This window comes from Strigops habroptila, chromosome 4, assembly GCF_004027225.2.
Source record: "Strigops habroptila isolate Jane chromosome 4, bStrHab1.2.pri, whole genome shotgun sequence".
Lineage (NCBI taxonomy): Eukaryota > Metazoa > Chordata > Aves > Psittaciformes > Psittacidae > Strigops > Strigops habroptila.
The window spans coordinates 1,051,867-1,065,978 of record NC_046358.1 but is presented as its reverse complement, the minus strand read 5'-3'; the positions used below and the strand labels follow the sequence as shown (position 1 = coordinate 1,065,978).

The 14,112-nt window shown below is 49.4% G+C and overlaps 1 protein-coding gene across 2 annotated transcripts; it reads left to right on the top strand.

Annotated features, from left to right (window-relative positions):
• The first annotated feature begins 7,212 nt into the window (after positions 1–7,212).
• SCT (secretin) lies at positions 7,213–13,743 on the top strand. Of its 2 annotated transcripts, XM_030483718.1 has the most exons (6): positions 8,079–8,522; positions 9,144–9,240; positions 10,160–10,264; positions 10,546–10,650; positions 11,742–11,843; positions 13,348–13,660. In XM_030483718.1, exons 2-6 carry the CDS (start codon positions 9,152–9,154, stop codon positions 13,457–13,459), a joined length of 513 nt encoding a protein of 170 aa, XP_030339578.1. In that variant the 5' UTR covers positions 8,079–8,522; positions 9,144–9,151; the 3' UTR covers positions 13,460–13,660. The 2 variants fall into 2 exon arrangements, with proteins under 2 accessions (XP_030339579.1, XP_030339578.1); XM_030483719.1 differs by lacking the exon at positions 11,742–11,843 and having other exon boundaries at positions 7,213–8,522; positions 13,348–13,743.
• The last annotated feature ends 369 nt before the right edge of the window (positions 13,744–14,112 follow it).

Below are 14,112 nucleotides of genomic sequence, written 5' to 3'. Positions count from 1 at the left end.
AGCTGTCAGGAGCTGCTGTCTCATTGCTGGCACTGCACACCTGGAACAGCTGGGGGAGCCTGTCAGCCTGGGCACGGAGCCTGGACACGGAGCCTGGACACAGCCACTGGTGCCAATTAAAGCCTGAACACAGAGCCTGGACATGGACACAGAGCCTGAACACACACAGAGCCTGGACACACAGAGCCTGGCCACAGTCCCCAGCATTCTTATAATTAAAACTAATCCTCTGAAGTGCTTTCTCCTCTTCCCCAGACCCAGCAAACAGCTGGAGGCTGAGATTACAGGCACTGATGCCAATTAGAGCTGTGATAAGGCCACATGCATGGGGAGCAACAGCACAGAGCTCTGCTGGGGACAGGCGGCACTTGGAGCTCCTCCATGACAAGGTACAAGGTGGCTTCTGGCTGGGCAGAAGCAATGCTGGGCCAGGAGGGCACGGGTGGCCAGAGCAGTCCTGGGGAGGAAGCCCCCCCAGTCCTGTTCCATCATGTGTCTGCAGTGGTATCTGTTTCACCCGTGTTCCATCTCCACACTGTGGAGTCCACCTGGGGACAGGCAGAGTGCACCCACTTCAGCAGTCATTAAATCATATCGTAGAATCCCAGACTGATTTGGGTTGAAGGGATGTTAAAGCTCATCCAGGTCCAACCCCTGCCATGGGCAGGGACACCTTCCACTAGAGCAGGTTGCTCCAAGCCCCTGTGTCCAACCTGGCCTTGAACACTGCCAGGGATGGGGCAGCCACAGCTTCTCTGGGCACCCTGTGCCAGCACCTCAGCACCCTCATAGTCCTCAAAGGAGATTTGGAAGGAGGCCCATAGGGTGTAAAAAACCAGCAAGTGATTGATCAGGGTGGCAGTTTGTCTTTGCAGGTCTTTCTAACGCTCTCTGGGCTTCCTTGGTGGCAGAGAGACAGCCACAATACACACATAGGTTGGAAAAACAGAGTTCCCCCTTCCTCTGAAAACCAGACTGTTCCTGAAGCTGGCTTTTCCTTTTCCAGTTGCAGTGCCAGCCATGGCAAACCCAACCCTTGTTTCTCTCTAGTGTCCATTCCCCAGCAGGGAGGAGGATTTGCTCGCAGGAGGGAAGTGCCTCACAGCAACCCTTCCAAATTCAAGGCTCTATTCTACTTGCTGCAGGTGTGTCTGCACAGGGAGCAGCATCTGCAGGATGAGCCTGGCTCAGCCCCAGCATTCCCAGGCAGAGCACCTCTAGACAGGCAGTTCAGCACCCTTGAGGGCCCCTCTGGCCTAGCACACCTCCCTGATCCAGAGCAGGGGGTGAGGGATGTTCTGGCTTGCTTCCCATCCCATGGAGAGCCAAGGCACTGTGCCAGCCCCCAAGGTACCATTCATGCACCAGTGGGGCACTTTTCCCTTTTCTTTTCCCATTTCTTAGCAAAATGTTTTAAGCTTTTAATTTTTCCAGTGGGAGCCAAACATCAAATATTTTTCTTAATCTCTTCTTTGAAAAGAGCTGGTGTTTGCTGCAGATTTCACCTGAGGATTTGGCTGGAAGCAGATCCAACTTGGATCAGATTGGCTGAAGTTTGCTCTAGCACAGCCCAGAGCTCCTAACACAAAGGTTTGGCTGTCCTTGCCCCTGGGTGGTGCTGCCAACCATGGAGCTAGCTGGCATGTCCAGCACCTTCCTTCCAGACACCAGAGCAAGTGAAGGTGACATCTTGTTTTTGGCTCCCACATCTTAACTTTCTTTTTAAAGTTGTGCAAATCCAGAAAGCTGCCATATGCTGCAGTGAAGCACAACCTAGTTGGAGTCTGCTGCCCAGCCAAGTAAAGCAAAGGAGTGACAGAGGCAATCTAAGCAACCCCAAGAGCAGCTCAGGAGCTGCACAGGCAGATTGAGAGTGAGCCACGCACATCCTGGATCCAGACACCGTCTCTGCTTAGAGTAGTTTGCCCCTTGCTGAATCAGATGCTGCCATGTAGCCTCAAAGGGCACTGGGGCTTGTGCAGGGCCTGGAGCACAAGTGTGATGAGGAACGGCTGAGGGACCTGGGGGGGTTTAGTCTGGAGAAGAGAAGGCTCAGGGGGGACCTTCTCGCTCTCTGCAACTGCCTGACAGGAGGATGGAGCCAGGAGGGGGCTGGGCTCTGCTCCCAAGGAACAAGGGATGGGACAAGAGGAAACGGCCTCAAGCTGCACCAGGGCAGGTTTAGATGGAGATGAGGAACAATTCCTTCCCCAGAGGGTGCTCAGGCATTGGAACAGGCTGCCCAGGGCAGGGCTGGAGCCACCGTCCCTGCAAGTGTTCACACCCTGTGTAGCCGAGGCCTCAGTGCCATGGGTTAGTGGTGGCCTTGGCAGTGCTGGGAATGGTTGGACTTGATGGTCTTAAGGGTCTTTTCCAACCTGGTTGATTCCATGAGTCTATGATTCTATGAAAGACAGGGCTCTCCCATATCCAGGTTGGGACTTGAATGACACCCAGGTGTCTTGTCATACTGGTCACAGGGAGGTGCATACTCCCTGGTCACAGAGGGAACCTTCTGGAGAGTGAAATAGCCCATTTACACACACAGAGGCACTGGAAAGCCAACAAAACAGAGCAAACGTGGCTTTTCCCTCTGTTTGTGCATTGCTTCAAACACAGACCTCCAAAAGGGGCCATGAGGGGCTGGCATGCTTCAGTGACACTGGGTTTATTCCATAACAAGGATTGCTCCATACCCTGTTGAGGGTTTGGGAATAATAACTGAGTCCACCTTGGGGCTTGGGAGGGGGCTGGGGGTTTTTCTATGTTCCCACAACCATATAGGACTGTGATTTCCTTGTCTCTTCCTCTCCCAGGGCCACCTTCATCTGTCCCACTCACCCCTTCCTATCATCCCACTCTTCCCTTTTGCAGCCAGAATTACCAAATCAGGTGGTAAAGATTAAAACCACTCCTGAAACCATCCTTTGCAAGAAAGGAGCATTTAGAAGGCTAAATCCTCCAATCCCCTTATTCCAATTAGGATCCTTTCTCTTACAGACCTGGGAGTGATGCTAAAAATGACTCCAATGTGCTCTGAGGAGACAGCAGCATCATGATCAGCTCCTTGACGTGGGGAAGACTCACCTACAAACATACAGGAGAAAATCCCCACCACACACACGGACTCACACACACAGAGGTTAAGGAAGCTAAAAAAAGAATGGGGGAGGTAGAAGTTCCTGAACACCCCCTAAGCTGATTAAAGGGTATTTTACGTAGGAAGGATTTAGCCATGCAGTTCCTGGCACCATGTGACCTCGATAAACTCCCATGTCATCAGCAGGGGCCACCATTGGATGGGGTCATAACCTGTGCCTGAGCTCCTCAAAGCTCAGTGCACCTAGACAGCTTCAACAGGGCTTTGTGACACCATTGCTGGACGTGTGTGGTGGAGGAGATGGTCCTTTCCCACCTTTCTCAGCCTGTCTTGACCCTGAGCACTTGGCTTTGGGGCCACGGACCTCAAAGAGAGCAGTGCAGAGGCTGTAGGAGCATTTTGGGATATGCATTTTGGGCAACCAAGGTGTGTGCATGAAGAAGAGCAGCCCCAACAGATCCTGAGTTGCTGCAGTAACACAGCTGGGCTCTGGACTGTGGACAAGCTGGCAAGGGATGCTGCCTGGGATGGGTTGCCCTGGATAAACAGCATCCCCAAAGGCTGGATGGGCTTTCCTCGTCCAGGCAGGAGCAACGATGTCCACATGATACTGTAGCAGCATTTATCACGTAAAGCTCTTTGGAAGTGGAGTCTGAGTGCATCCATTCTGCTCCTCCAGCCAGAGTCTTTCCTGATCTCCTGTATCAACTTCTTTTGCAGTGTGAAGGGGAATTTTTCTCCTTCAGATTTCTGAATGATCCCCCTGAGCTCTGTGTGCTGGTTTTGAGACCTTGCCTGCCTCCTTCTGGTAGTGTGGGGTCAGGATTCACAGCTTAATGATGAAACCCTCTCTTTTTCCAAACTTTGGTCCTTGTGTCTTTTCCTCCAACACAGGCTCATGTACTCTTTTTAAACATTGCCACATTTGGGGCTAATACATTTAACATGGTTGTAAGATGCTGCATTTCACACTGCAGGTTTGGTGACTCCCTCCCTAAAGAGGAGAAAAAAGACCTTCTCTGCCACTCTCAGCTTTGATGCCTTCGGGATGCGTCAGCTTGTGGGCACTAGCCAGTAGGTACCCTTTAATGCAGGGTCTTGGTGTCAAATTAGGGATGGCCCCTCTGTTTCGTAACTGTGCTCACTGCCACACACAAGGGTGTCCCCAGCCAACAGTGTGGCTGCTGGGAATAGCTCCTGGACCTGTAGTGACTGGATTTACTTAATGCAGCTCACCACAGGTCTCTCCACGTTGCGCGTGTCAGTTGGTGTCAAGCCTAAGCAGAAGTGACTGCACCAAGATCCTGGTGGCTTTATACCTGGCGATGTCCTGAGGGCAGCTCATGTCCTGCTCAGGGGTGGCCCCAAGGCTCACAGACCCCTTCTCCCTCAGATCTGTGCCCCTGTCCTCTTCAAGGAGTGTTGGTGCACGGCCTCAGTACTCCTTAGTGTCACCTCTTTGGTGCACTTTGCTATACACCCTGCGAAATGGTGTTATGTCCCCTGAACAGGTAAGTCACCGGCAGCTGGTGGCAGGGATCTGTTCAACACTGACTTCATGCAGCTTCGGGTGTGACAACTGTGCAAGGAGCAGGGATCAGATGAGGGCAATGATATCCTTTTCCCTTGTTCTTAGAGTCAATGATGGGGAGTTTTCCTCTGCAATGATGCTGCACAGAGATGATGGGTTAGATACCAGTGATTAATGGATGATTTAATCACACTTTATTCCCACTGCATGCAGGCAGGGGAAATCTCCTCTCCCACCTTGAATGCTCACGCAAATGGAGAAGGGGAAAAGCAAGCTGCAAATTCACCAGGCTCCATTCAGCTGATACTGCTAAGCAGTCCTGTTTATCACTCCTGCTTCCATAATGTCTCCTGATGAGAGTTTAATGTCAATTCTAGTTAAAGCACAATCAGATGTTGTTTCAGGACTGGGGATTTGCTTTGGGCTCCTATTTACCCAGGTTTAAATTTCAGCTTCCAAAAGCTTTTGGGTTTCCTTTTGTGGTCCTTAATTTCCTCATCAGGGACCTCAGGAGCTGCCGTTAAGCTCAAGCTGTGTCTGTCACCTGCATTATGTTGCAGCGGTGCTGGCCATGGCCACACAGTTTTCTACCCCATCACCTTTTCCCTCTCTGCCTGGTTGCTGCCAGGCAAACCTCGGGCTTTGTTGCATCAGGTTACTTGGTCCATGTTCTTCCAGTCCCCAGCAGCTTTTGCCCTGCTGTTACTCACCCTCTGCTGCCATCAAGGGGCCACCTCGTCATTGCAACCTCTTCTGGATGCCTCTGCCTTAGACAAGGTTAGATTCTCACAGCAAACTGAGTTTTCCCAATTTCAGACCCATTGATGTTCTTTGCAAAGGGAAGGAAACGACATCAATCATTTGTAGCTCCCTATATGTTAGCTCCCTTGTTTCCTCCTGGCCTTGTTCCTACATGGTCTTTGTTACCTGTAGATGTTCGGCAAGACCATGAGCCCAAGCTGAAGCTGCCACCACTGATGCAAACAGAAAATACAAATACAGAAAATAAGATTTAAATGCAAATGAGAAAACTACAAGAATTTCAGATGTCACCAATGTCACTGGGGGCTCCCAAAGCAGGGCCTGGGCGCCAGAGAGGAATGGCAGCACAAAGGCAGCTGAGGAAAGCAGTCCCTGTACACAGAAGATGGTTGGGTCTGGACTGACCTGCACTGTCTGAAAGAGGAAATGGGCTTCCCAGTCCCAGCGGTGGCCATGGCATCTCTCCATATTCCAGTCCTGGAACGGGACCTGGAATGTCCCTGCTGTTTCTTCCCCTCGCATTTGCAGGGGGCTGGCTGCAGCCTGCAGTCACAGGTACTGGTACTGAGGCTTGGTGCTCAGCAGGCTGTGGGTTATTCTTCCAAGGGAAAGATGACAGGGAAGATCAGATTCCACCCAGCTCTCCAGTCATGGGGATTCCCTCTGCTTTTCCAAAGAAAACAAGGTAAGTAGACAACAAGAAGTGTAAGATAGCTCCTATTTCTCCAGTTGGAAGATAAAGAAGATTTATTTGTAATCATTATACCTTTCATGCTACTTCATACAACATAAAGAAGAAGAGAAAGATCATAATCCTGTTTTTTCCCTCCATTTCCACGCCACCTTTAGTTTTTGAGAGCAACCAGCTCCAAACCCCAGGAAAAGCAGGGAATTTACTCCACATGTTTTCTATGCATGTATGAATATGCTTCTTTTCTTGAAGCTGTGACAGAGGCTGCGATACAGCCCTTTCCCAGACATGGCTGTGAAACCACAGCTTGAGAAGGTGTTGTCCCTTCCTGCAGAAATCAGCCCTCATCCTACTGATCAGACAATGTTTGCCCTAAAATGTGTCCAGTGTTTAGGCAAATCCCAGGTGCACACATGCACCCACCAACAGTTCCGGGCAGCTGCAAACAAAAGGCAAGCCAGGACTAAAAAGGAATGGCAGATTAAGCTGCTATCAAGAGGTAATTAAAGTCAGGAGGAGAGATAATGATGACAATCATAACGAATCAATCCATACAGGGATGTTTGCCCAAGGAATTACTGTCACTAGAGACAGAAGCAGGAATTCTTGCCCATCAGCAGAACTGGATTATTTGCTGTTAATCACAATTACTCATATTCATATCTTTACCCAAATAATTGCTTCTGATAAGGGCTGCACATTTATAGGGGGGCCATGGAGAGGAGTGGGCCAGTGGATCATCGTCGCAGTGAGACGGCGGAGAGCCGGGGGTGACCACGGGGTGGTGAGTACCATGGTGCTGGCATGGTCAGACTGGCCCCATGGCCTTCTCCCTTCTCTCAGTTTTTGGGTGGGGGATTTCAGGCCCCTGTGATGCTTTGCTGAGCCATTGCCACGAGGCTGTCCATGTCCTGAACTGCGGTGCTGGTAATATGGGGGGTTTTCCTCCTCTGGAGCAACCAGTGGAAAGAACAGCCCAGAGAGCAGCTGGACCAGATGGCTTCCAGAAATGCATGGTCTTTAGTTTTAGGTAGAGTAGAGCAGATGGGCAGGAGCACGAAGGTGCTCAAATGGCTCTGTACCAGCCTGTTTGGAAGCTCTCCTAGCACTAGTGCTTTTGCAGGGGGATGGAAGCCTTGACTGAGCAAAGCCTTTGGGTGCAATCTGACATTTCAGCAGGATGGATCTGGAAAGATCTGAGATGCTCCCAGGTCCTGGGCTGACTTGGTACACACTTCTTCCAGCTAAAGGTCCCAGCTAGCGAAGGAGTTTGCATTTATTGAGAGCCAGCATCACTGGGGAGGGCAATGAAAAGCTCAGAAGTATCTTAAGAAAGGTAAATGGCTCTACTGTGAGGACACTGAAGATCTGCCTTCTCCCTGGGGTCTGATTGACATAAACCCAATGCAATACATCATTATTGACACACAGGAGTTCCCCAGCAGCCATTTCTGTTCTAGCAAGTTCAGCAAGCAAGTCTGATCTGCACAGGAAAGACAAAGTTAGGGAAAGGGAAAAGGGAAGTTGATCCACTTGATCAGCTAGAAAGGTTATGAAGAGAGAGGAAACTGGAGCTAGGGCTGGGGTTTAAAATGGGCTCGTAAACGTGGTGCTCCAAGACAAATGCCAGCCCAGGGCTGGCACAGGGAAAGTCAAAGTGCTGTGGTGAGATCCTGGCTGGGAGCAAGGCTCCGGATCCAGGTTTCACCCCTGAAGGATGGTGTTCTCTGGTTTCAGTGGCTGTTTTCAGCTCTTTCCCATCCCTCAGCTGGGAAGCAGAACTGTGGAGTCTTGTTTATATGGACTCCAATAAGAAACTTTGAAGTTTCCTTCTTGTTTTACTTATTCCACCTCCCTCAAAGCCAAACCAGGCAGGAAAACACAACACTAGAGCGTCACAAGTGTGAGTGAGATGAAGCTTATGGCTCCTTAGTCATACAAAACCTCTCACCTATCTGCTCTTTGACACCATTAGTATTTGTGCTGTGGTTTACAGCAAATACATTTCTGTATAAAGCCTCTTCTCATCTCAAGAGCAGTAAGCAGGCCCAGAAGGGTGGCTAGAAACTGTCCAAGGAACTCTGACAGCCCTTTAATACTCTTTTTACTGTCTAGTTTCAGACTAAAATAAAGCCAAAGTGGGAGTTTTGGGGTTAGCAAGTGCTATGTGAGAATTTCCAGGACAGGACAAAGCAAGCAAGGCTTGCTTCTGCGCAGGACGAAGGCAGAAGTATTATACATTACAGATGTGGCTCCTGGGGAATCCTTGGGGAAATGTGAGCACCCACAAAGGCACAGCCCCATCTCTGCTGGCATAGGGCTGCAAAAAGAGCCTGGAAATAAAAGGGGAAACAATGCAATGGCTTGTGATGAACAAAATGTGCTTTTCTTTTCATTTCAGTAAGAAAACGAAACGAGGTTCTGCTGCTCCTGTAAATGTGGGTTATTTCTCTTTTCTTTCTTGAAAGATTAGAGCATAGACAGATACAGGCACACACAGAGCTCTTCCCTTCCCCTGTGTGGACATGAACTTTTAGTTGGTACATGCCATTTGTTTTGGTCTGAAAAATCCCAAATAGCTTTTTTCTGAGCATCCTCCACGTATATTAATAACTGTGTGGGATGTGAGGGCTTTAAATCCTCTCCCTGAAGGCTCAGCTCTCAGAGACTTCTAGGAGAATGGGCTTTATTCCATGGTGTTGTGCTGCTGATGGATTAACTCATGCCATACCTCCCTGTGCATTCAATGTATATTACACTGACTCACAGCAAAACTCCAGCACACCCATCACTTCACACAGTCACCCTCAGCCCTGTGCTCCAGGACTGCACAGTGGTGGGATAACAACTACATCCACCTTCCAATGAGCTGACAACATGAATGATTTGAACTGTTCCTCTTTTGTATTTTAAATAATACAACCTTTGCTGGCAGGAATTCCTGTCTTACATATAATGGTGTTATTAGAAGAGCCAGGACTTCTGAGTGGCATGTGGACTATATTAGACAAAGAGCAAGGTCATTGCTGCTGCTCATAAAAGCTTGTGCTTTAATTCAGGAGAGAACATGGTTTTCCTAATGACTGGTCTGTGGCAACTGGTTATTCCCATGGTTGTGCTCTCACACTTCTCAGCATCTCTTCCATCCCGGCAAAGGTAAACATTCCCTGTGCCTCTGCTTCCCTTTTCTGCACGGCTTGCTCAAAGATCCTGTTAGCTATAAAGTCAGCCTTTTATCTTCCCTCCACAACTTGCATCTGCTTGGCTGTTGGATTTTTTCTTCCCTAAATTGATTTAGTTAAATGAGAGCAAATGTTGTGGACATTTTGTCTTGCTTAAGAACAGAAATATTGATTTGTTTGGGAGAGAAAATCAGGGCCCCAAACAGACCAAACTCCAGTAAAAAAGACACTTTTGAGCCTGTTTTCCTGCTACGTACTTACGCAGGCTGATAGAGGTGGAAGTTTCTGTTTCAAATAGCGTATTCGCATGAAAACATAACCCAAACCAGTCAACTTGTCAGCTCACCAGTTCACAATCCTGCGTGTAAGGCCTTGGCAGGGTTGTCCCTCCTCCCTCTTGTGCAGGAGCAGTTAAAGCACAGAGGACTAAAGGAGCTGGGCTGTCAGAGGACAGAGCTGGGGCTCCTCTGCAGCCACAACAAGGGGCTTTGAGCACTGCTTTTAATGCCTTGTGACTCAGCCACTGTGGGTGCTGGGCTTTGGTACCACCACCATTATCTGCCTGTTCCTCAAGGTTTACGTAGTTGGGTGTTTAATTTACTGTTTCTCCAGACTCTTGTCCTGCTCTTTTGTGCTAAATCAGCATTAACCTCCCATTCCCATATCCTGATGATCATATCAGAAGGAAGCAGGTGCAGGTAGTTTCTCTGTGTGATGATGAACAAAGATAGGAGTTCCTATAAGATTTGCCTCCTTTTTTGTGTGAAGCTTTCTCAAATTCTTGCCCATCTTTGCTTGGAACCCTCTTTCCTTGAGGGAACAGTTTTAAATCCCATTTTTCTCTGGTCCTAAACCCATTCCTTTTCACCATTCTTCCTCTCCGGACCCCCCAGGACTGAGAGACATGCTGATGGGCTCTTCCACAGCGAGCTCAGCAAGATGAATGGCAATGCCTTCGTGCGGCAGCTGGTCAAGCACCTGGTGGGCCTCAAGGAGAGGTAAGGACCAGCCAAAGCCACCCTTCTGGGGTCTGGAAGTCTCCAGAGGAAGATAGGATCCCAGCAATGAGGGTGGTGTCCATGAGGCTGAGCTTTCTCCAGCTCCAGAGCCAGCCTGAGCGCTGGCTTCATCCAAAAGATGCTCAAGATGAGACAGGAGAGGAGAAGGGGAGGGCTACAGGGCACCTTGATGGTGGGAAGAGAGAGGTTCCTGTGTCTGGTGATGATGAGCTCCACATCACATGTCTGAGAGGAACAGGCATTGTACTGCATGTTCCCAGGTCCCAGAGGCACTCAGATGGACTGTTCACCAGTGAGTACAGCAAGATGAGAGGAAATGCTCAGGTCCAGAAATTCATCCAAAACCTGATTGGCCGCAAGCGCAGGTAAGAGCTCTGCTTCCTGGGAAGGGGAAGGAGCTTGGGCCGTGTTCCTAATCTCCATCTAAACCTCCCCTGGTGCTGCTTGAGGCCATTTCCTCTTCTTCCATCCCTTGGGAGCAGAGACCAGCCCCCTTCCAGCTCCATGCTCCTGTCAGGCAGTTGCAGAGAGCGAGAAGGTCCCCCCTGAGCCTTCTCTTCTCCAGACTAAACCCCCCCAGGTCCCTCAGCCGTTCCTCATCACACTTGTGCTCCAGGCCCTGCACCAGCTCCAGGGCCCTTCTCTGGCCCCGCTCCAGCCCCTCAATGTCTCTCTTGCAGTGAGGGGCCCAGAACTGGACACAGTTGTCCCCCCCCCGGCTCTGACTGCCAAACTGGGCAGACTTTAGACATAATCCTATATATATGGCAAATATGGGGCCTTTTATCCAGCTGAAATATGGGGCCACTGCTCTCACTGAAGCCACATATATGAACACATCAGCAGTTACAATATGTGAAGCACTGTGATACAACCCACAGCTGCTGCTGCCCTTGATGCTGGTATGTTATGAAGGGTCAATATTGCCTGCAGAGATTTCCTTCAAGCATGGTCCTTCCTTCAAGGCACAGACAGCACATTGATTCCTTCCCATCTGTTCCGTGTGCTTTGATATTTTCTGTGGCACGCACCACTAACAAAGCCCTGGCAGATGCAGGAGAGTTTTCATTTCCAAATGCTTGGAAAAGGTATATACATCCGTGAGTGGAAGGACATGCCAGTAACTGGGTAATGAGTCAGAGAGCAAGTGCATATTAAAGCCTGTCCCTTTGCCAGCAAGAAAGCATAGAGCCTAATTTGAAGAGGACACTTCTTCTTCTTCCTGCACAGCACTGGTGACAGCACGTTAATAGAGATGGGACCATCACTGGGGTGCTGTGGGGTGAACCTGCCTTCCAGAGCAGTGCTGCTTTACAGCTGTGCTGCTTACACTACATGGTCTAGTGTGAGGTGTCCCTGCCCATGGCAGGGGGTTGGAACTGGATGATCTTAAGGTCCTTTCCAACCCAAAGCAGTCTGTGATTCTATGATTAATGATTTTCTTTATCTAAACCAGCCCTCCAGGGCCAGTCAACACGTATGTGCAGGAGAGAGAAGATGAAAACAGCAATGAGGAACTTTGCTTTCTGAGGTTGTACCAAAGCTTTCTAAACACCAGGTAGGTGGGACAGGTTTGTCACCTCTATGGCCCTGCTCGTCACAGTATTGAGGCTGAAAGAAGACTTTTAGTAACTTGTATATGCCCAGGTTTTTCCCCAAGCACACAAGTCTGATGTTAATGATCTGAAGGGCTCAGCTGATACCATAGAATCATAGAATGGTTTGGGTTGGAAAGGACCTTAAGATCATTCAGTTCCAACCCCCTGCCACGGGCAGGGACACCTTCCACTAGAGCAGGTTGCTCCAAGCCCCTGTGTCCAACCTGGCCTTGAACACTGCCAGGGATGGGGCAGCCACAGCTTCTCTGGGCACCCTGTGCCAGCGCCTCAGCACCCTCACAGGGAAGAGCTTCTGCCTTAGATCTAACCTGAACTTGCCCTGTTTCATTTTGAACCCATCACCCCTTGTCCTATTGCTCCAGTCCCTGATGCAGAGTCCCTCTCCAGCACCCTTGTACCCCCTTCAGACACTGGAAGCTGCTCTGAGGTCTCCACGCAGCTTCTCTTCTCCAGGCTGAACAGCCCCCATGTTCTCAGCCTGTCTCCATACGGGAGGTGCTCCAGCCCCTGATCATCCTCGTGGCCTCCTCTGCACTTGCTCCAACTAAAACAGATCTTCAAAAATATCCTCCAAAATATCTTTAAAAAGGGGAAGGGTGGAAGATTTATTAAATTGTCCATATCTTAAAATCACTTCTGCCTCATTCCCCATCAGCTTGTGAGGCACCATCTGAGGAACTGTCATTGCTGAATTGCAGCCTCCATCACACAGTTTGGTCCCTCCTGTCACTCTGCCCACAACCACACTCCCAGGGGTGGTTTGCAGAGCTGGAAAAGCAAATGCTGTAGTTGAACTGCAAGGTGACGTGGCTGTATGTAATCTCAATTGGTTTCCATGCCTACTTTCATGGTAACCTCTATTTCTATGTGCCAAGCACACCTGGCACTCAGTTTTGCCTTCCCTAAAGCAAAGCTGGCATTGAGAGTTACAGAGAAGTGCCATGTAAAAGCCAGTTATTAAAAATAATAATCCCAGGGAAATTAAATAGTATCCTTTTCTAATCATCCTGGACTGAAACAATAGTTCATCCCATGAGGAGGCCTGATCTAGCAGTTAAAATGGAAAGCCTTTTCTACCCTGTCTTCCTTCAGTTATTGATTCAAACACACACCTCAGGATGGGCTGTCCCAGCACCTGGACGTTGTCTCTTCGTGGTGACCAACCATTTTCAGTGAGACATCTCACTGTGAAATCATGAAAATCAGGAGGAATAAGCTGGCCCTTAGTACCTCTTGTCCATGTTGCCCACAAAAATGGGGATGGTAGCACCAACCTGTGCATTTGTGGGGTGTCTGGCTGCAGGAAGTCACAATCAGGGTCCCTCTATCATACATCTGCTGCTTGGAGTAATCTTTGAACGTGACAAGGTGGCCTTGTCACACCTCCTGCAGTCTGTGCCCCCAGGAATAACAAACTGTCACTCATCTGTTCCCTTCCAACAGCCACCCAGAGGATGATGCCAGGGAAGCTGCTGCAGTTACCAGCCAGTACATTTGTCCCATCCTTATGCATCTGGCTGCAGACATGAAGGAAGACACAGAAAGTTTTGACTGAGGGTGAAGAAACAGCCAAGGAGACATTTTTGCATGTATATAGCCTTGAAATAAACAGGGAAGCTACTGGATTCGCTTAGGAAAAACCCTGGACATCAGCAAGTAAATAAAGAAATAAATAATCTGGAAAGCCACCAAATCCCAATAAAACCTCTTTGATTATGAGGAGTGCAATAGATGTCAGTGTGAAGTGCTGTCAGTAGATGGAGCCTGAATGAAGCACATCACTTCCACTCTGTGGTAGCATCTGCCTGCTTCTGAAGTCAAATAAAGATTTGTCAGCTACTCCTGTGCTTTGGCTGCTCTTTTGGAATAAGGGTTTGGTGTTGGACCATTAGGAATGTGGGATGTGAGGGAAGAGGTGTTTTGCCAGGCTTTCCCCACATAAACCACGTTGGGATCAGCTGGAGTCCCTGGCCATGCCTTCCATGGCTGGGAGTCAGAACTGTCCACAGCCCAACTGTACAAAGAGGCCAGTATCAGGGCCTCCATTTAGCAGAAACTCATCCAGGTGCTAGAGTTTGCTGCAAAGAAATGTATAAAACCATGGAATGGTTTGGGTTGGAAAGTACCTTGAGATCATCCAGTTCCAACCCTCTGCCATGGGGTCTAGTGATGCCTCATACCCAAGCCCCTGTGTCCAACCTGGCCTTG